We start from the raw sequence: 22,836 nt of genomic DNA, 5'->3' as shown, positions 1-22,836 counted from the left end.
TGAAAAAGCAGCAGTTTAAAAAGGACATTCACGGGAGTGAAAAATGACGGGATCTTGAACAGTCCAAAGAGACCTCATTGGCAGTCTCGCTTAGCAGTGACTGAAACCCAGAGAAAAAGCACAAAGTCTCACCTTAGCCGCACAATTACACAAACCGCTTAATTTACGATGCCCAGTTTTTGTTAAAATTTAGTTACAAATAAACAGTCACAATAATTAATTAACTAATGTAAAACTTAGAGTGATGAGAGGGAAAATGTGAAAAAGAGACACACCTGAAAGTGTAGAGACAGCACTCTGAGGATGAGTCAAGCAGGTGAATAAACAGGAAGCACTATTATCCAAAGCTGACTATTCTTTTAATTCAGATTGACATAAAACAAGCAAATAAAGAAAGACTAGACATAGCAAGCCTGAAGCATATTGGAGTTCGTGGAGAGTGAGAATTCCCAGCTTCACATATTGGCACCAAGAGTATCTTGCCTTGTGTCACTCTGGCTTAGAGTCATTGAATTGGAGTGAGTGTTAGAGACACTCCAAAATGTAAAGCAGAAGGAATATTATCCAGAACACAGTTACAACCCAGAGCAAAGTACCAGATTAGGAAGAGGAGAGTTTGACTCCATACAGACAGGTAGAGGGAGAGCTAGGAAAGTTTGAAGAACTGTCCAAAACTGTGCAACAGATACACTTGAAGACAAGCCAAGCAAGTGCGAGGAACATAGGAACTGGAGTAGGCCACTCAGCCCTTCAATCTTGCTCCATCATTCTAGGTCATGGCTGATCATCTATTTCAATGGCTTTTCCTGTCCTATCCCTACATCCTTTTGATAGCATCTATAAATCTGTCAATCTCCATCTTAAACACATTAAATGCGTGAGCTTCCACATCTCTTTGAGGTAGAGAATTGCAATGGTTACAGTTCCTATGAAGAAAATCCTCCTTATCTTAGCCCTAAATCGCTTCTCTCTTCTTCCGAGACAATGTCTTCTGGTCAAAGGGGGAACAGCAGAATACAAACATGTAATGATAGAGAATTTTATAATGAGGGGAAGAGATAGCATCTTTCACAAACAAGAATCATGAAGGGTGCATTGCCGAACCATGTCAAGATACTGTATGTCATGAGGTGGCCAGGCAAGAATTTGGTAAAAAAGATGGCAAATCTAGTTGTTACAAACAGGTTGGAGCACACAATATGCAGAGGAACACAGAGGAGGACAAGGGACTAAATGAAATATGATGGACCTCAACGGTACAAGTCTGGAATGCCACCCAAACCCATCTGCAAACTGGCCTAGAAATGGACAGAACAGGCTGTGATTACCTGGATAAAGGCTTGTCTGAGGGAGGTCACTGGCACCAGTACAAAACAACAACAACAACACCTTTTGCATTTGTATAACACTGTTAACATCATCAAATTTGCAAGGTCCTTCACCGAACAGTTATCAAACGAAATCTGACATCAAATCACACTACAATATATTAAGGTTGATACCCAACAGCTTGTTTAAGTAGGTTTTAAGGTGCATCTTAAAGAAGGAAAGGGAAGTGGTTTAGAAATGGGATTCCAGCTACAGGCATGGTCTCTAATGCTGGAGCGATTAAACTGTGGAATGTCCAAGAACCATTGTTGGAGGAGCACAGGTAGGATCGCTGTAGGGATTGATTACAGATAAAGGGAGGGACCATGGGCAATGATGAATTTAAAAATGTGGCCAGGTACTTTAACATTGAGACATTGCTTAACTGGAAACCAATGCAGATTAGTGAGCGCTGAGACATTAGGCAACAGGACTTGGTTTGGGTTAGGAGATAAGCAGCAGAGTTCTGGATGACCTTTTGTGACAGAAATTAATGTTACCAATGGTATGGGCTCCACCTTAACCTGTTACAGAGCAGTGCTAGTAAATGGAAATGTTTTGAACAAGTAATGTGGCAGGGGAAGGAAAATGGGGAAGAAATGAAACAATTTTAAATATAAAGAAAACAAGAAAGGAGATCTTTGGACTAAGGTAGGCCATAAACAGCTGTGGAATAAATGGAATTGAAGAGCAAACAGGTTAAAAAGATAGCTAAAATAAAGTAAGAGCTTCTTTTTTAAAAATTCATTCATGGGATGAGGGCATCGCTGGCTAGACCAGCATTTATCACCCACCTCAGAGGGCAGTTAACTACATTACATGGGTTTGGAGTCACATGTAGTCCAGACCAGGTCAGGATGACTTTTGTCTTCCCGAAAGGACATTAGTGAAGCAGATGGGTTTTTCCAACGATCAACAATCGATTCCTGGTCATCATTTGACTCTCTGGACTTATTTTTATTGAAATCAAATTCCACCATCTGCCATGGTGTGATTGGAACCTGGGTCTCTGAATTAACAATGCAGTGATAAACCACCAGGCTACCATCTCCCCTTGTTAAAAATGAGTTAATCCATTCACATAGCAATGCACACAGTACCCTCAATAAAAGCAGGAATGGGGGAATAATAATTCATAGCTAGGGTAGGGTTTATTAAGACAGAGCCACTCTAAGAGCAAGAGTGGCAATTGAACATAGCAAAGTTTAACAAACTTAATAAAATTAGAGAGGGGAAAGCTGAAGTTGGAGCAGCTGCATGTATTAGAGATATCATGAAGCTGAAAGAAAAGCACACTAAAACAGTAATGGACTGAGAGAAAATGATAATTAATGGTCAATCACATTACTTTACAGAGCACTAAGAATTGACTAAAATCAGGAAGGATGATAACAAATAGACACTTCATATGGACGGTTTTCAATACCGTTGGAATTATTTGGCCAGAGGTGATTGATAAAGGGGACAAAGGAAGAGTTCCTAAAATGGGTAGAGGACTTCTTTCTAATTCAGTAGGAAAGAATGACTGCTGCCTCACAGCCAGAGACCCGGGTTCAATTCCCGCCTCAGGCAATTGTCTGTGTGGAGTTTGCACATTCTCCCGGTGCCTTGCGTGGATTTTCTCCGGGTGCTCTAGTTTCCTCCCACAGTCCAAAAATGTGCAGATTAGATGAATTGGCCACGTTAAATTGCCTGTGTTAGGCGAAGGGGTAAATGTAGGGGAATGGGTCTGGGTGTGTTGCTCTTCGGAGGGTCGGGGTGGACTTGTTGGGCTGAAGGGCCTGTTTCCACACTGTAGGGAATCTAATCTAATCACAACAGGGGAGGATTCATCTTAGGATCAAATGAATGCAAATGAATCAGAGCAAAGAAGAGAATAGAAGCAGGGGAAGATCTAGACAATAGTGGCATAAAATAATGCTATTGATGCAATAATTAATATAAATATCAGAATTACAAAAAAGGGTGTTACTCTGAAGAAAAGTTTATTTTCAGAGGGAAAACAAAATGGACAACAATATCGTCAGCCATGGATATAGAACCGCAATAGGAAGAAATTAAGTAATAATGAGAAACCAGGTTATGAATAAAGAGAAAAACGGAGAGCAAAGAAAAGGATACACCGATACATATGCTTCAGGGGATGGTACAACATTGAAGAATACCAAGAGATTAGGAAGCAGAGTTAGAAATTTTTTTTTTGAAATACAAAGAGGACTTGGAAGGAATGTAAAACAAAACAATAAAATAGCTATAGGTATATCAGTAAAAACAAAAGGATGCATTGGGGAAAGGATCATTAAATGACAGGCAGGGTAATGTTGCAGAAATTGATAGCAAAGTAGCAGAAATATTAAATCATTATTTCATTTAAGAATTTACCAGGAGACAAATCAGCTGGACGTAATACTAGAGGATATTAAAAATCACATAAGTACGTTTAAAATAAAAAAAAGAGAAATAATAAAGAAAACTTAAGTAGGATATGACTACTCATCCAGACAGATTACATCTGCTCATTTTAAAATAATTTGGGCAAGTTATATCAGAGGTATTATTACATGTACCTAATAAGTCTTTAGGAAAAGATATAGTGCCAGAACCGGTAGATAACTAAGACAAAAACACATAGAATAATTAACGGTCAACACGGTTTTCAAAAGTGTAAGTCTTGTTTGACCAACCTTATTGAATTATTTGCAGAGGTAAAAAAACAATGGCAATTTAGCAGATATCATCTTCCCAGATTTCCAACAAGAATCTTTGCTAAGGTCCCATATATTCTAGTAATGAATAAGATCAAAGTATGTGGAGTCAGGGAACAATTGGAAGAATGGATTGATCATTAGTTGGTTGCTGAGAAAAAAATTAGAATGAAAGGCAGGTATTTTAGAGTGACGAAAGATGGGAATCCACAAGGATCAGCAGTGGGACCACTATTGTTGGCAATTTCTCTCGATGATTTTGACTTTGGAATGGAAATACAATTTTGAAACTCCTGAATGATACCAAATTGGGAAGGATAGTCAACACTGAGGAAACTGCAACAAATTACAAAATACTTGCACACAAATAGCAAATTCATTTCAGCATAGATAAATATGAGGTAATAAAACTAAGGAGGTTCTATACAATTGGAAAAAAGGTTTCTAAATGAGGTGGAGGAGAAAACAGACTGAGAATACACAAATCACTCGAAGTAATGATGTGGGCTATTATGGCTGTAATTAAAACAAACTTAGTACAGAAGCTTTTTGGGATAATATTGAAAAAATGAGTTACCTCAACCTCATTTTGGAAGTCAGTTTGAGGATATGCAGAATACCATGTACCATTCTGGTTGTTATACTATAGAAAAAGAAAGTATAGGCACAGGCTAAAGGCTGCAATAAAGACTGTTTTTCCATCATTGAGGATGGGGATATTTGTGGAGCCTTCTCCTCCAGTGAGTTGTTGAATTGTCCATCATTGTTCTCGATTGGACATGGCAGGACTGCAGAGCGAAGATCAGATCCGTTAGGTGTGGGGTCACTTGGCTCTGTCGATCTTATGCTGTTTGACATATCATCCTGCTTTGGAGCTTCATCGTGTTGACATCTCATTTATAGATGTCATCACTGTAAGTCAGTAGGAGGACAGATTTGCATTTATCTTGTCCTTTTCACATCAGCAGGATGTTTCAAAGTGTTTTACTATCAGTAAATAAAGTATAGATTGTCCCACTCACTTGTGTACATAATAGCATAAGCTCTAGATGCGTAAAGGTAGCTAATGCAGGGAGATCTCTGCTAATGATCGAGATATCAGGATTAATGGGAGGGTAAAGACCACCTTGGGAAGTAGAGCAAACTTTGTTTTAACTGGCACTCTTGATAAATCGGCAAAAATTATGAAACCTCAAATACCATGATGTCTCAGTATTTATGCTGTAAATAAAGTATGCCCAGTGATGTGTATATCCTCTGTGTTACATTTTTATTAGTTAGTGCGCATTTTTACATTGACTTTAGGAAGCATGCTGATGTTTTTACTTAGATTATTTCAGGACTGTCCTGAAGCTTCACTTGGTCATTGTTTACTGTGGTTATACTTGATTATCCAGAATATTTGATCAAACAGTACACTCCCAGTCCCATGAGTGCCAGTTAATAAAAGGTTTCCCGCATGCAAATTGACAGATGCTCACATTTAAATATAAAAGGAAAATCAGGCCAGGGCTGCAAGATGAAGCTGATTTCTCATCATCCACTTTGCTCAGCTGAAGGCCAATTTCCGACCCATGATAGTGTTTACATGAAGTCCTCCTTGTTGCTGGAAGGTGTTTCTCCAGCAAAATGAACAGAAAGATTCTGTCACCAGCAGCAGAGATAGCTGCTTGTACCAGGAGACATAACCTGTGCAAGAACAGCTATGTTTCGCATCCTCTCTCCCTACCAAGTCAAAATGGCAGCAGAGTAGCAGGACTGAGCCTGGGCCTCACGCGCTGAAAATGTGTTGCTGGAAAAGCTCTTTTCCAGCAACACATTTTCAGCTCTGATCTCCAGCATCTGCAGTCCTCACTTTCTCCTCTGGGGCTCATCTGCTCTAGTCTGCTTTCTTTCTCTATTTTGTTCTTTTCATTTTTGCTCTTTTTCTTTGTTTTCTCCTTCTTTTTCGTTTCTTTAAAGCCTGGAGAGTGGCAGGTGAAGGAGGTGGTCTCCGGCAGGACAAGTCGGACATGGCTCCACCCTAGTCCAGAGTCTCTCGACGAGTGAGGAGCAGATCCTGGGCTGACACCCCAGCCTGGGCTCACAGGCTGGGCCGAGGCTCCTGGTCCGCGGCTAGGCCCGGCGGCCTGAAGGAGCGGAGGTGTTGGTGAACGGGTCGGCAGAGGGGCCTGATGAACCCTCCGGTAGTGTCTGGAGAAGCGTTGGCTGGGGAACAGGAGGTATAGAACCCGCTCATCCCCAGGCCCACGGCTCCAGCTCGAGCGCGGTGGTTGTGGGAGTAGTGGCAGCGGAGGCCCGTAACCAAGACCCCAGAGCCCAAGAGAGACACCCAGGAGCCTGTTTCACAGACTCTGGCCAATGTCAAGAAGCGACCGGAGGAGGAACAAGGAGGAGAGAGAAAGAAAGATGAACTCTATGGTAGTAAAATCTTGCATTACCTTCAGTGTTTCAAAATGGTGCCCGAGCTTAACGATACTGCGTATAACACGCGACAACACACTTTTCACCATATATACACACTTTTATATCCATGTGACAATAAATCTAAATCTAAAAATCTCTGCCTATGTTTACTGTGCAGACAGAATAACTGATGAGTCGGTTCAAGATCCTATTTGGGCACGGGGTGAACACTCAATCCTGGAGCAGAGCTCGCCAGGGTTACGAGCAATAATCATAGTTTATTTGGTGGGGCAATTGATGAAACAAATCTCCTTTCCCTATTTATTCCCTTCCTCACCAGCACCCCTCACTCTTTTAATGTCTTTCCCCTTCTAAAACGATCCCTTCCCCTTTCCAGCCATCCCTCTTATTGTTCCTGTCCCCCACCGTCTCACAAAGTCTCTTCTCCCCATCCACATGCTTTCACTTCTGTGAGTGTCACCATTATAAAAATCCCCTTAAAACAGGTGCCCACACACAATGAGCAAAGTATATCTCACACCTCACTGGCAAGCATTCTCCTGCTGACAAATACAGCTCACTACACAGCTCCCCACGTCTCACTCCAATGCAGCAGCAGCTGATATTAAAGCCCCGCCCCAGATGAGGTTATGTTTCAATTAAATAAATAGAATTACACCACCAGTGAAAGTAGGGCCAGGGTCCAGATTGTTGAGGAAATATGAAGTGATTTTGTGTTTTCATGAAAGCTTGACTGCACACCGCAAACACTCTGGGATAAGAACTTGTCAAGGTCTCAATTCAAGTGCAGGGTTCACAGCTGGTGATCTGCTCAGGCCGGTCCAGTGCTGCACCGAAACCTCGCACTGCCTCTAAGTTAAAATGATAATAGCTTGGCTGAAAAAGCGCCCACGGTGCTGGAAGCCAGGGCATTCAATAAGGGCCTCTCAGCTGGTCCAGCCAGCTCGCCTGTCTCAACAACAGTCAGCCCCTTCTTAAAGGGGAACTCCATTCGATGGAAGGGAGCTGCTGCTGGTTACTTGTACTTGGAGCACCGGGGAGAGAGAGAGTGTTCACAGAGGAAGCATTAGTGGCCTTAGGGGCAGAGGAGAGAGGCTGTATTCCCATGGAGAAGGTGAGGCTCACTAGGAACACCTTCTGGAGGGAATATGAGCTGGTGGCAGTAATGTCAAAACCTGGAATCTGGCCCCAAGAGCCTAGCAGCAGCACTGGAAGAAGTTTGCTAACCTCACACAATTAGTTAAGGGATGCACCCATGTATACATGTGAAGAATGTATCTTCACATGACATCTGCCAATCAAATCAGCAATGTCAAAACCCCATCAGCTACCCCTAACCATCAGGACTCAAGCCCAGGTGATTAATTATTCCAATTATGCACATCTGCATGCAGATATCTATTCTAATGAAGCCAGCTTCACACCTACTTGATGTTTTCACACACTTCCAACAATTTAGCTGTGAAGGGCTCATGGCCCAAACATAGTGCAACACTTGGAGGACAAAGTGGAACCCGATAGGTTTATAATGAGAACCTCTGATGGGACCTGGGTGTTACTAGCTATGACAGCTATTGCCTAGCCTGAATCACCCAGGAGAAAGCAGCAGTGAGCAGAATAAAACTGGTATGTGGAAAGGAAGCCTGCATTTCATGACCCCTCTGCAACAAGGAAGGCATCTGTAACAAGTTATCAGAGCAGAAGTAGGCATCGGGTTCATCACATCTGCTCCAGTATTCAATGAAATCATGGCTGGTCTCATAAACCTCAACTCCATTTTCCTGCCTTTTCCCCCATGACCCTTAATTCCCTTACTGAGTAAAAATCTGTCTCTGTCAGCCTTGAGTATGCTGAATGACTCGTCGTCAAGAGCCCACCATGGTTAAAGAATTCCACACATTCGCAACCCCCAAGAGAAAGAAAAAAGTCCTTCTCATTTTAATCTGACATAGTGAGCCGTAACTCTCAGATTGTGACCTCTGGCCCTGGAGCCACCCACAAAGGGCAACAACCTCTTTGCATCTACTCTGTCAAGGCTCCTAAGAATCTCATATGTTTCAACAAGGTCGCCCCTCACTTTTGCAGACTGTTGCACCTGGCGTTGCTGAGGGCCTTGAGGGTGACAGCATATTCTTCCTGGTGTCTCTTCTCAACTCCCACCTTAACCCATCTGCACAGATTATAATGAGTTAGCTGGGTGGACTTCATAGACTATGAGTTCCCTGATTGGGGCTGTTAATCTGGTCCAATCAGGGAGCCCTGGCTGACAGATATAAACAGGCATGTTGGAAGCTGTGTTCACTCAGAGGAAGGTGGATCAGTGTCAAATACTCTCCAAGTGTAAATAAAGGGTGACTTGGTGGATGGGATACTGGCCTCTGCAGAGTTATTTCAGAGGTGATGAGAGTAAAGCATGGTCCTTCAGAAACTCGCTTGCAACTGTTGTCTTTGAGTTGAGGTCAGCATTTCTGGCGTCATGCCACTATTTAGGAAGCTTGACTTGTTTGATCCTGCTGTCTAAGACTGGGCCCAGTATGTGGAAAGAATGCATTATTTTTTCTGGGTAACTGACATTGGGGCAGCTGAAAAGTAACGAGTAATTCTCCTGACAGTTTTTGCAGTTAATATGAACCCAACCTGCCCTGAGGCACCAAATACTAAAATTTTTCAAGAGTTGATGGATTTAGTTTAGTAGTATTACAACCCCAAACCTGTTCTAATTTTGAGATGCTATCGTTTTTACTCAGCAGTTCGAGAACCAGGGGAATCTGTATCAGAAGTTTTGACCAAGGGTGTGGGTTTGCTCACTGAGCTGTAGGTTTGATATCCAGATGTTTCATTACCTGGCTAGGTAACATCATCAGTGGTGACCTCCAAGTGAAGCAAAGCTGTTGTCTCCTGCTTTCTATTTATATCTTTCTCCAGGATGGGGTTCCTGGGGTTTGTGGTGATGTCATTTCCTGTTTGTTTTCTGAGGGGTTGATAGATGGTATCTAGATCTATGTGTTTGTTTATGGCATTGTGGTTGGAGTGCCAGGCCTCTAGGAATTCTCTGGCATGTCTTTGCTTAGCCTGTCCCAGGATAGATGTGTTCTCCCAGTCGAAATGGTGGTTTTTTTCCAACGTGTGTAGGGCTACGAGGGAGAGAGGACCGTGTCTTTTTGTGGCTAGCTGGTGTTCGCGTATCCTGGTGGCTAACTTTCTTCCTGTTTGTCCTACATAGTGTTTGTGGCATTCCTTACATGGGATTTTGTAGATGACGTTGGTTTTGTCGAGGGGTTGTACTGGGTCTTTTAAGTTTGTTAGTTTTTGTTTGAGAGTGTTGGTGGGTTTGTGTGCTACTAGGATTCCGAGGGGTCTTAGTAGTCTGGCTGTCATTTCTGAAACTTCTTTCATGTATGGTAAGGTGGTTAGGGTTTCTGGCTGTGTTTGGTCTGCTTGTCGTGGTTTGTTCTTGAGGAATCTGCGGACTGTATTTTTTTGAGGATTATCAGGATTCATAGCAGAAGCGGTAATGCAAAGACTAGAACAAACAGCCCTACTAACCATCAAACCAAAAATCTGGGTCCGCTACGTAGATGACACCTTTGTCATCACAAAACGAAACAAGATAGAAGAGACATTTGACATCATCACAGGCATCAAGTTCACCAAGGAGGAAGAAACCGACAACAAACTCGCATTCCTGGACATCACAGTCGAAAGAAAGGACAACGGAGAACTACAAACCTTCGTATACAGAAAACCAACAAACACTGACCAAATACTTAACAACACCAGCAACCATCCCAACACACACAAGCGAAGCTGTATCAGAACACTATTCCAATGAGCCACCGCACACTGCAGCACAGATGAACTTCGGAAAACAGAGGAGAACCACCTATACAACGTAATCAAGAAGAACAGATACTCAAAAAATACAGTCCGCAGATTCCTCAAGAACAAACTGCGACAAGCAGACCAAACACAACCAGAAACCCTAACCACTTTACCATACATTGAAGAAATTTCAGAAATGACAGCCAGACTACTAAGACCCCTCGGAGTCCTAGTAGCACACAAACCCACCAACACTCTCAAACAAAAACTAACAAACTTAAAAGACCCAGTACAACTCCTCGACAAAACCAACGTCATCTACAAAATTCCATGCAAGGACTGCCACAAACACTACGTAGGACAAACAGGAAGAAAGTTAGCCACAAGGATACACGAACACCAGCTAGCCACAAAAAGACACGACCCTCTCTCCCTCGTAGTCCTACACACGTTGGAAAAAAAACCACCATTTCGACTGGTACAACACATCTATCCTGGGACAGGCTAAGCAAAGACATTCCAGAGAATTCCTAGAGGCCTGGCACTCCAACCACAACTCCATAAACAAACACATAGATCTAGATACCATCTATCAACCCCTTAGAAAATGAACAGGAAATGACATCACCACAAACCCCAGGAACCCCATCCAGGACAAACATATAAATAGAAAGCCGGAGACAACAGCTTCGCTTCACTTGGAGGTCGCCACTGATGATGTTACCTAGCCAGGTAATGAAACGTCTGGATATCAAACCTACAGCTCAGCGAGCAAACCTACACCCTAAACCTCAACCTGAGCTACAAACCTTCACAACACTTTTGACCAGATTAAGATGACTGACAGACGCACGTGACTTTGGTTTAACCATTACTGAGATGCTGAGAGAACATTTGGTATGTGGGATTAATTATGTAACCATGCAAAAGTGCATACAAGCTGAAGCCCTACTAGACTTCAAACAGGCATGACAACTGGCTTTATCATTGGAAAATGCAGCAAGTGGAGCATTTGAGTTGCAGAGTATTCCAATGGAAGTGGACACCTTCACCAGTCCAATTCAGCTTGAGGAACACCACTTAACTGAAGACAATTGCATAGCTTCACTTAGGATATAGCCTGATCAGTGGGACTCTAAGTCAGTCCACAGCAAAACCCTAAAACAAAGACAAGCCTCACCAAATTTTCTTCAGGACCCAGGCTGGCAAGCCATTGTAGTTGCTGCTGGTATGCAGACTCAGGACAGCAAAAGAGTAAGAACTCATAGGCTGGTATCCCACAGAAAAGTGCACACCCTGCAAAGTCCACCTACATCTGGTTTGGAACAGTTAAATTGCTGAGCAACATTCAAATCAGAACCAAACAGAATAAATATCTGATTAAATGGTCACCCAGTTGTATTGGAGGTCAAGAATGGAATGGCTGTTTCAGTGATCACAAAATCAGTCTTTAACAAAATTTGCTCTGAACCCAAACTCTTACGTTCGCACAAGACTTTGGATAAACTGAGACCCTATACCGGGGAAACTTTACAGATTAAAGATATGGTTTCGGTTCTGGTCTCTTATGAGAAGCAGCTGGTTCAGTACCCACTGAATGTATTAAAAGGCTCAGGCCTAAACCTCATGGGGTGGAATTAGTTGAGAAAGATTCACTTAGATTGGCTCAACATTTTTCCATTAGAAAATGGCTGCCTGAGTGAAGTCCTACTTTTATACCTGGAGGTTTTTCAGGAAGACCGAGGGACTAGCAAAGAAACCAAGGCCAGCTTGCATGTTGACCAAGAAGCAATTGCACGATAAAGTGAGGACAATCAACGGTGCCCCAGCTCCCTTGTCTGTACTGGAGCTTAGGTCTTTTCTTGGGCTGGTGAACAACTAAAGGTTCATACATAACCTGGCCTCCATCCTGGCACTTTTGCATCAACTCCGAAAAAAGGATCAGCCTTGGAAATGGTTACATAGCCAAATCATATCCTTCAGCAAAGTAAAGTAACAGCTATCATCCACTAAGGTGTTGGCACACTATCATCCTAAGCGAGATCTGGTATTGACAAACAATGCCTTCCTATATGGCATCAGGGTAGCATTAGCTCATAGGTCGCCAATGGAGAGGAACACCCAATAGTGTAAGCACCCAGGACTTTTGTTAACGCAGAGCATAAATATGCCCAGATAGAGAAGCAAGGTTTGGGGGTCAGGAAGTTTCGCCAATACCTTTTACAGATGCAAATTGGCTGTCTGGGACATTCAACCTCGGACTTTCGGGTGACTGTCCTCCAAAGTGGACTTCAGGTCAGACAATAATGCCAAGTGGCCGAGCAGAGGCTGATAGCCAAGTTTGGTACCCATAGGGATGGACTGAACCGGGACCTTGGAGTCATGTCACACTACAGGTGACCCCACTAACTATACATTCACACACACACACCTTCACATAAACCCTCTCTCACATGCTCACACACGTCAACACCCCCACTCACACCCACACACACCCCCTCTCACCTATACCCCATTACGCTCACACACAGACACACACACACACTCACACTCACACCCCCACATGCACACACTCACTCAGTCTCCCCTGCACACATGCACATATAATTTGTTGGGTGAATTTGTACTTGCAGAGTTAAATTTTGCTCAAAAACTGCAAAATCCACGTAAGATTCTGTAACTCCCAGTTTAGAAAGAGAATCAGTCTGACCTAACATTAGGACACAGACAGACTTTAAACTTCACACCTTCAATGCATTATTTGAGCTGAGATGACACCTTTTGTTAAAGCTACCTTGAGAATGTAACTTTTAAAAAAAGTTCTGGGACTTACATATGAAGGAACTGAACCTAACTCGGTCATTCTAAAAGATGAAAGACTTCAGCTAAGTTCGTTTGATATGACATTCCATGACACTGCAATCCTGTTGTTATAAAGTCTGTGTCATATGATTCTGCTCCACAACCACTTGAAGAAGCAGTGCTTCGAAAGCTAGTGATTCCAAACAAACCTGATTTGGAAATGCCGGTATTGAACTGGGGTGTACAAAGTTAAAAATCACACAACACCAGGTTATAGTCCAACAGGTTTAATTGGAAGCACACTAGCCTTGATTCTGCTCCACAACCACCTGATGAAGGAGCATCCAATTAAACCTGTTGGACTATAACCTGGTGTTGTGTGATTTTTTAACTAAAAGGGACAAGGCACTGTCACCCATTGCTTCAGGCCGACTTCAGCGGTGGGCTCTAACACTAGATGCACATAATTACAAGTTGGAACACTGTCCAGGAGGCTAAGTAGTGAATGCAGATACATGAAGCCACCTCCCATGGCAGATACACCACCAGTTTCCCAAATGAAGGTGCTGGCGAGAAGATATGTCTGGTGGCCAGGACTGGACGCAGACAAAGCTGCGTTGGTGAGACAGTGCGCAGACTGTCAACAAGGTCAAAAATCATTGCCAGTAGCTCCCCCACATTTGTGGGAAGGGCCAGGTAAACTCTGGACTCAGCTACATGTCGACTACACAGGTCTTTTCATGGTCTCAATTTTCTTAGTCATTGTGGATGCCCACTCAAAGTGTCTGGGTGTGTTTACCGAGAGCTGGCTCTGAGGACCAGTGCCAAGGACTTTCCATTTGCAAATAAAGAGTGACTTTGTGATGGGATACTGGCCTCTGGAATTATTTCCCCATTCACTATGCAGCATGTCCTGCAAGTTGCTGATCACATGACCGTGGACTCTTGCTTAGAGACTAAAACTAATGCCCTGAGTTTAAGAATCAGAGGTCTCCTCTTTAAAGACAGACACAAGAAGAATTTTTTTTTCTGTCAGAAGTGAGAGAGACTGGATTCCCCAGAATGCAGTAGGGGCCGGGTCAATTAATTTATTCAAGGCAGAGTTTGGATTGGCAAGGAGGGGAGGTGGGTCAAGGCTTACTGGGGCAGACAGGAAAATGGGGTTGAGGCCATAACCAGATCAGCTACGAGAAACAGTTTGGAGAATATGTGACAAAACTGGCCACCGTAGCTGTTTAATCTCCCAGTCTGGTCAACTGGGAGGCCATTAGTGCATATTCTATCTGTCAATATGAGGTAGATCAAGCCAGTAGTGCCCAGAAGCACCATTGACCACTGTCAGAGCACCTGGAGCACTGCCTCCAGCATAGCATTGCACCAATGGGTGCACGCGGCAGGAAATATTGTCTCAAATCATTATTGTACTTCATCAATTGCCAGAGTTTGGAAAACCATTCCCCAGCTCTCATCAGGAACCATAGAGAGGTTTCTGTGTCATGAGCCAACAATCAAATTACACCAAGTCACTGATGGAGAGACGTCACTTGCGCTTGCGCACTATCAAGGGATACATATGAAAAATACATTCTGTAATGATCCATCTCCTCAGCAACATAAGAAATAGGAGCAGAAGTATGCCATGTGCCCCAGGAGCCTGTTCTGTCTTTCAAGAGATCATGGCTAATCTTCCACATCTGCGCTACTTTCCTGCACTATCTTCCTATCCTTTACTATCTAAATATTTATTGATCTCTGTCTTGAATAGGCTCGATGTCTGAGCCTCCCTAGGTGCAAATAATTTCAAAGATTCACCACCCTCTGGATGAAGAAATTCCTTCTTGGCACAATCCCAAATGTAAAAATTTTGTAAACTTTAATGAGATCACCTCTCGTTCTTCTGCAGTCCGAACAACACATGTCCAATATGTTCAATCTCTCCTCGTGTGACAATATCTGCTATTTCAGGTTTTGAAGAAGTAACAAAGAGGATTGATAAGGGCAGAGCAGTAGATATGATCTATATGGACTTCAGTAAGGTGTTCGACAAGGTTCCCCATGGGAGAATGGTTAGCAAGGTTTGATCTCATGGAATACAGCGAGATTTAACCATTTGGATACAGAACTGGCTTAAAGGTAGAAGACAGGGTGTTGGTGGAGGATTGCTTTACAGACTGGAGGCCTGTGACCAATGGTATGCCACAAAGATCGGTGCTGGGTCCACTAGTTTTTATCATTTGTATAAATGATTTGGATGTGAGCATAAGAGATATAGTTAGTAAGTTTGCAGATGACACCAAAATTGGAGGTGTAGTGGAGAGCGAAGAAGGTTACCTTGGATTACAATGGGATCTTGATCAGATGAGCCATTGGGCTGAGGAGTGGCAGATGGAGTTTAATTTAGATAAATGTGAGGTGCTGCATTTTGGGAAAGCAAATCTTAGCAGGACTTATACACTTAATGGTAAGGTCCTAGGGAGTGTTGCTGAACAAAGAAATCTTGGAGTGCAGGTTCAAAGCTCCTTGAAAGTAGAGCTGGAGGTAGATAAATGCTGGAGGAAACATCACAGAAGCGCTTCACAGGAGACTCCCAAGCACTGAGGATGTCACTGAGACAGGGGACGAAATGTCTGCAACACAAATTCCCAGCTCGGTGAACAGAACCACAACAACGAGCACCCGAGCTACAAATCTTCTCACAAACTTTGAATAGGATAGGGAAGGCAGCGTTTGGTATGCTTTCTTTTATTGGTCAGAGTATTGAGTAGAGGAGTAGGGAGGTCATGTTGTGGACATTGGTTAGGCCACTTTTGGAATACTGAGTGCATTTCTGGTTTCCTTCCTATCGGAAAGATGTTGTGAAGCTTGAAAGGGTTCAGAAAAAGATTTTCAAAGATGTTGCCAGGGTTGGAGGATTTGACTATAGTGAGAGGTTGAATAGGATAGGACTGTTTTCCCTGGAGGCTGAGGGGTGACCTTATAGAGGTTTATAAAATCATGAGGGGCATGGATAGGATAAATAGACAAAGTGTCTTCCCTGGGGTGTGGGAAGTCCAGAACTAGAGGGCATAGATTTTGGATGAGAGGGGAAAGATTTAAAAGAGTCCTAAGGGGCAGCTTTTTCACTCAAATGGTGGTACGTGTATGGAATGAACTGCCAGAGGAAGTGGTGGGGGCTAATACAATGACAACATTGAAAAGGCATCTGAATGGGTATATGAATAGGAAGGGTTTGGAGAGAGTTGGACTGGTTGCTGGCAGGTGGGACATGATTGGGCTGGGATATCTGGTCGGCATGGACGAGTTGGACCAAAGGGTCCATGTCCGTGCTGTACCCCTCTGTGACTCTATGATTAATCTAGTGACCATCTGATGCGCTTCCTTAATGCAAATTTATTCTTCCTTAGATGTGGAAACAAGCTGTATATTATATTCTAGCTGCAATCTAACCAAGGTTCTATACAAGTGCAGTCAGACATCTCTGTGCTGTACTCAAACCCTCTTGCAATAAATGCCTGAAAATCATTTGTTTTCCTAATCATTTGCTACACCCGTATGTTAACTTCCATTGATTTGAGAAACAAGACACCAAGGTTTTTATACGCATAGGACTCTCACCTTTTTCATACAAAAAAACACTCTGCATTCCTGTTTCTCCTACCAAAGTGGATAACTGCACATTTTTCCTTACTATCATCTGCCACATTCTTGCCCATTCACACAGTCTGTCTAAATCCCCTAGTAGTCTCTTTCTATCTTCTTACCACTCCAATTCTTGCCTGGTTTTGTGATATCAGCAAACTTGAAAATATTATGCAAAAGCCAAATACTGCAGATGCTGAAAATCTGAAATAAAAACAAAGTGCTGAAGAAACTCAGCAGGTGTGGCAGCATCTGTGGAGAGGGAAACAGAGTTAATGTTTCAAGTCCAATATCACTATTCTTCAGAAGTTATGAAATTCTGACGGCGGTCATACATTTTTCTGTTTCTATATTGGAAATATCACATTTGTGCTCCCCCGCCCAATAAAAAAAATCCAAATCATCAATATAAAATGTAAACGTTTGGGGTCACAAGCATTGATCTTTGCAGTACCTCATTAGTTGCAACCTGCCAGCCTGAGAATGACCCATTGATTCCGAATGTTTTCAGCTTTCTGATTTTATAACTAAACACTGCCCCTCAGTGGCATTAATGAAAAGCACAACATCAGGTTACACATACATGCTGGAGATCTCACCTTCCACGATCTGTCCACTGTCACTGATTTGTCACCCTTTTGACCAGTATTGGATTAACAGGAATTTTCTCCAATGAAATACTGGACAGACTGAAGCCACTGCCTTCAGTCCTAACCATTTTCATTCCTTCCCTTGGCAACAATTTAAAACTAAGACAAGACCATTGGTGTTGGTGCTTGTCCTCAAGTAGAGCTTGCAATTACATATCTGTCCCATCGCCAACACCACCTACTTCTACCACTTTTAAATCATCCAGTCTAACCTGCTGCAGCTCAACTGCTCCTACAACACTCCATGTCTTACCAGTAGGCATGTCTATTCTAATACTTTTCTGGCCCCTATTTTCCACTCAATATGAACCAGTACATATCCAAAACTCTGCTACTTATATCCTAATGTGCACCAAGTTCACTTATCAGCCCTGTGCTTGCTAACGTACAATGGCTTCTGGTCTGACAATGCTCAACTTTAAAATCCTCAAATTTTCTTTCAACTCACCCTCTCACTTTGTCTCGCCCCCATCTCTGCGGTCCTCCAGCTTTGCAAATCTTTCAACCTCAGTGCTCCTTCAATTCTGGCACCTTGTACAGCCTGGATTTTAATCACTCCCCGTTTAGTGAGTGTGGTTTCTGGACCTTACCTGTCTCATCCCTTTTAAGATGCTCTATGAAATCTACCTTCTTTGAGCAGGGTCATTTTGGTTAATTCGTTCTGTGATAAAAATAAAACTGCATTGATAATGCTTGAATTAAGGACTTTGAGGCATTTACCTATGTTAGAGGAGTTATATAAATTCAAGTTATTGTCATTCTTGAAACTAGCAGTACATTATTACCATTCTATAATCATTTCCTTTCAGCCAGGTGATTATACAGTCATCATACTGTAAAGCCACATTCCATTAATTCACTTGCCTGTTCCTTGCCAGCACCATTCCAACCCAGGGGCTAACGGTGGCATCTACAGAATCTGGTGAATGGTTTGTGAATTGAATACTTATACTGCAAGTGTAGAGTACAGCATAGTGTAATCCTGGCACACAGCACTGACTCAGTAGATAGTGAGATACTGAGGTAAGGGGTGACACACAGGGAAACGATGAACAGCAGAAAACCCAGAGTAAAATTATAGGCAGGTGGGTGACAGTATATAACAATGAGTGGCACAAAGCAAAAGGAAACTGTCCAAAAACTATATATTAATTGACAAATCTCAGTGTACAATGACGAGGAGCTGAGAGCCCTTTATTTAATAACAAGTAGGCAGAGTTCAAAGTTGATAAGAATTGCCTAAGTTTCCAGTGCATCATAACGGGCACTCAAGAGAACCCGGGAGGAAATAATAGACAGGTAGATTGCCCAGTGTATATTGAGTCAGTGGAGGACTAAGTATACAAGACTGAATAACCAGAGCACACAATGCAGAGTGTCTGGTGTATAATACTGGGTAGGTAGAATGCACTGTGTATACAATGTGAAGGTTAAAAGCCCAATTTATAGAGGTAGGAAGGGTAACCATTGTCTAATAATGGAGCAGATACAGTGCCCAGTTTATATAGAATGCTATCATCTGGCAAGCAAATTGTTCAGTGTGTAACACTGGATGGGACACCGAATTAATGCTGGAGCACATGCATTGCCTGATACACAACCAAGGGGCAGCGAGAGGCAGGTAGAGAGTGTGCAGAGAATAGTAAAACAATGGGTGCAGTGGACTGGCGCTCAAAGGGGCAGTGAATGGACCAAATAATTAGGGTTGAAGAGTGGGGCAAATGGACAGTGCAGCTTCTATGGCTGTGGGGAGGGGGACATTGGAGAGGGCTAGTGGGCTTTTGATGGGACATATCTCCCTGGATGGTTGACAGTTCGGACTGGTGAGAGTCAGGATGAGCATCCCATTGAGTGGGGAGGGAGAGGGGTTTGTTATAGGAGGGGGGGGGGGGGGGAAGGTAATGGGTTTTGGTCGCGAAACATGCACACGGACTGTGACTCACGTAAAGCCCGGAGTGCTTATCCCCGAAGAAAGGGAAGCCGAGAGAGATCTCCACCAGCCCCGAGCCTCCGTCATCCACTTTGGCATTGACCGAGTCCCCGTGCTCCAGCCCGAACGGGTAGAAGTCGCTCAGCGGCACCAAGCCGGAGATCCCTTCCAGTAGCCCCAGCACAACCCCGGCCGCCAGCAGCGCTCCGAGCCGCAGCTCCATCCTGCACGGTCCCAGGCAATGGGCAGCCCGTGTCACCTGGAGGGTTTGTCTATGTGTGTGTATGTCTGTGTTGCACTGAGGGGGTCCCGGCATCTACAATACCGGGGAGGGATGGCCGGGGGGGGGGGGGGGGGGGGGGAAGGAGGGAGGTGGGAGGGAAAATCCACCTCCAGGGCGGATTTCACCCAATGAAACCGACCTCCAGCCCAATTGGCAACCCAACCTCCAATCCGAATGAGGGGGCTGCCACTCAGCTGTCCAATCGCCGCCATCCCAGCCTGAACATCGTCGATTCTGTTCCCCCAGAGAGAGAGAGAGAGAGAAAAAGGAGCAGAAAACTTTCTTTCTTAAAGTTGCAAACTTGCTTTTCACTCAGACACCTTTGCTGAATAGTTCAGTCCAGAGAGGGGAAATGTGCTCCAAAATACCCCCCACTTCCAATGTAAGTCAGCAGTCTCACTGGTTTCTGTCAGACCGATAGTGCTCCGAAAACAAAGCTTCCCCTACATTGTTTGATCCACAGCTCCCAGCACACGTTATATGTCGAGTAAAGCTCTCCTTCTGAAACATCTCCGTCAAGAGCTCACAGGTCAGGTACTGCATGGATTACAGACCTCTGGAATGGCCTGAGATAACTCCTAGATCCGCGCAGGCTAGATACAGAGTAAATGACCCAAGCATTATATAAATATAACTATTAACTGCATTTAGGACATCCATTAGTGTAACATATCCTTTCCCAATTTCTGAAAGAAGACAACAGATGGAAGGCAGTTAATAGCCTGAATCAAAATGAACAAACACATGAGAGTATTGAATTTGAAGGGATTGATGCATTGAAGAATTGGGAGGCAAAGAAATATTGAAGAGTTGAATATGATAGACATAATGAATGATCAAATTGGGAAGTATATGCAGACTGTAAGGATAAAGTCGAACAGAATTACATACTGTAATTTGCAGATAAAGTGAGAGATATATGGATTGGTACTCATGGTTTCCACCTCAATGCATCTCATCCCAGACTAGTAGAAAGATTGTTAGTTTATTCTGTTGTGAACCTCCCACAGCAGAGATGTCCAAACCGCTGGCATTGACTGGGTTCAGATAACCTAGACAATCCTATTTACAAATAAATTGCTATCCCTTATTCCCAATTCCTCCGCCTCCGCTGCATCTGCTCCCAGGAGGACCAGTTCCACCACAGAACATCCCAGATGGCCTCCTTCTTTAAGGGCAGCAATTTCCCTCCCATGTGGTTGATGATGCCCTCCAGTGCATCTCATCCACTTCCCGCACCTCTGCCACCTCGCCAACCAGAACAAGGACAGAACCCCCCAGTCCTCACCTTTCAGCTGACCAACCTCCGCATACATCACATCACCTCCGCCATTTCCGCTACCTACAAATGGATCCCACCACCAGAGATATATTTCCCTCCCCACCACATCTGCTTTCCGTAAAGACAATTCCCTCTGCAACTCCCTCATCAGGTCCATGCCCCCCAACAACCCACCGTCCCCTCCTGCCACCTTCCCCTGACACCGCAGGGATTGCAAAACCTGTGCCCATACCTCCGCCCAAGGACCCAAAGGAACCTTCCACATCCATCAAAGTTTCACCTGCACTTCCACACAGGTCATTTACTGTATCCATTGCTCCCGATGTGGTCTCCTCTATATTGGGGAGACAGGATGCCTAGTCGCAGAGCGCTTCAGGGAACATCTCCGGGACACCCGCACCAACCAACCCCACCGTCCCGTGGTCAAAATTTCAACTCCCCCTCCCCACTCCACTAAGGACATGCAGGTCCTGGGCCTCCTCCATTGCCACTCCCTAAGCACCCAATGCCTAGAGGAAGAACACCTCATCTTTCACCTCGGGACCCTCCAATACCATGACGTCAACGTGGATTTCACCAGTATCCTCATTTCCCCTCCCCTCACCTTATTCCAGTTCCAACCATCCAGCTCAACACTGCCCTCATGACTTATCCTACCTGTCCATCTTACTTCCCACCTATCCACTCCACCCTCCTCTCTATCCTATCACCATTTCCCCCACCTCCATCCATCTATTGCACTCTCACTTACCTTCCACCAGTCCCATCCCCTCCCATTTATCTGACCACCCCCGAGGCTCCCAGCCTCATTCCTGATGAAGGGCTTTTGCCAAAACATCGATTTTCCTGCTCCTCGGATGCTGTCTCACCTGCTGTGCTTTTCCAGCACCACACTCTCGACTCTAATTTCTGGCATCTGCAGTCCTCACTTTCACCTGTATACTCCAAACTGTTCATCCAAATAGACTTTTGTTCTGATTTGTCTTATAAATAGATTGCCTACATCTCAAAATTGAAACAAGTAAAAGGAAGAAAGTAAGAATTAAAAGCTAATGATAGCTTGCTCATGGTTCAGTGAACCCAAATGGGGAGGTGATGGGCTAGTGGTACAGTTGCTGGATCCAGATAATGTTCTGGGGACCTGTGTTCAAATCCAGTCATGGAGGATGGTGGTATTTGAATCCAATAAAAATATAGAATTAAGAATTGAATGATGACCATGAAACCATTGCTAATTGTTTGGGGGAAAACCCATCTGGTCACTCATGTCCTTGAGGGAAAGAAACTGGTGTTCTTACCTGGTTTGGCCTACCTCTTACTCCAGACCCACAGTTATGTGGTTGACTCTTAACTGGGCAATAAATGCTGGCTTAGCCAGTGACGCCCACATCCTGTGAAAGGTCTGGAACCTATTTGGAAAATGACATCTTGCTCCTGGCATCACACCATTGTGTGGTTGATTCTTAACTGCCCTCTGGGCAATTTGGGAAGGGCGTTAGTTGCTGGTGTGGCCAAAAACACTCACATTCCCATGAACAGATTTTGAAAAAAAGAGATCCTATCTACATTAACAAGACTCAAGAAGAGAAAACAAATGATGAAAAAAAATTCCCTTTTCAGATTTGGAATTACTTCAGAACCCACATTGTTCACGCTCTCCTGCTCTCACAAGGTTCAAGGTTCTGAATCACATTGTGGTTCAGGTCTTCAAAGAGATTTGGTTAACATTGATTTTGTGATATGTGTTGCTAGCAAGATCAGCCTTTTTCAGCCACATTGGGTTGTTCTTGAGAAACTGGTGGAGAATTGGCTGCTTGAAATGCAGCAATCCATGTGGTGAGGGCAGACCAGCAAAGTTTTTAGGTGAAGAACTTTCGTCTCAAGCCTCCTAAGTTTTAATCTCCAGATAGCATGCATCCAGTTCCATC

The 22,836-nt window shown here is 43.8% G+C and overlaps 1 protein-coding gene across 1 annotated transcript in view; it reads right to left on the bottom strand.

The window, feature by feature from the left end:
• Positions 1 to 19,674, bottom strand: part of sned1 (sushi, nidogen and EGF-like domains 1) — a 154,736-nt gene extending 135,062 nt beyond the window's left edge. The window contains exon 1 of the mRNA XM_072573058.1: positions 19,357 to 19,674. Coding sequence (XP_072429159.1) covers positions 19,357 to 19,659 — 303 coding nt within the window. The 5' untranslated portion in view covers positions 19,660 to 19,674. The remainder of the gene's footprint in view (positions 1 to 19,356) is intronic.
• Between the last annotated feature and the right edge of the window lie 3,162 nt (positions 19,675 to 22,836).

The sequence above is a fragment of the Chiloscyllium punctatum genome, chromosome 6, assembly GCF_047496795.1.
Source record: "Chiloscyllium punctatum isolate Juve2018m chromosome 6, sChiPun1.3, whole genome shotgun sequence".
In the NCBI taxonomy this organism is placed as follows: Eukaryota; Metazoa; Chordata; class Chondrichthyes; order Orectolobiformes; family Hemiscylliidae; genus Chiloscyllium; species Chiloscyllium punctatum.
The sequence above is the reverse complement of the archived record's forward strand: the minus strand, read 5'-3'. Positions and strand labels throughout refer to the sequence as shown.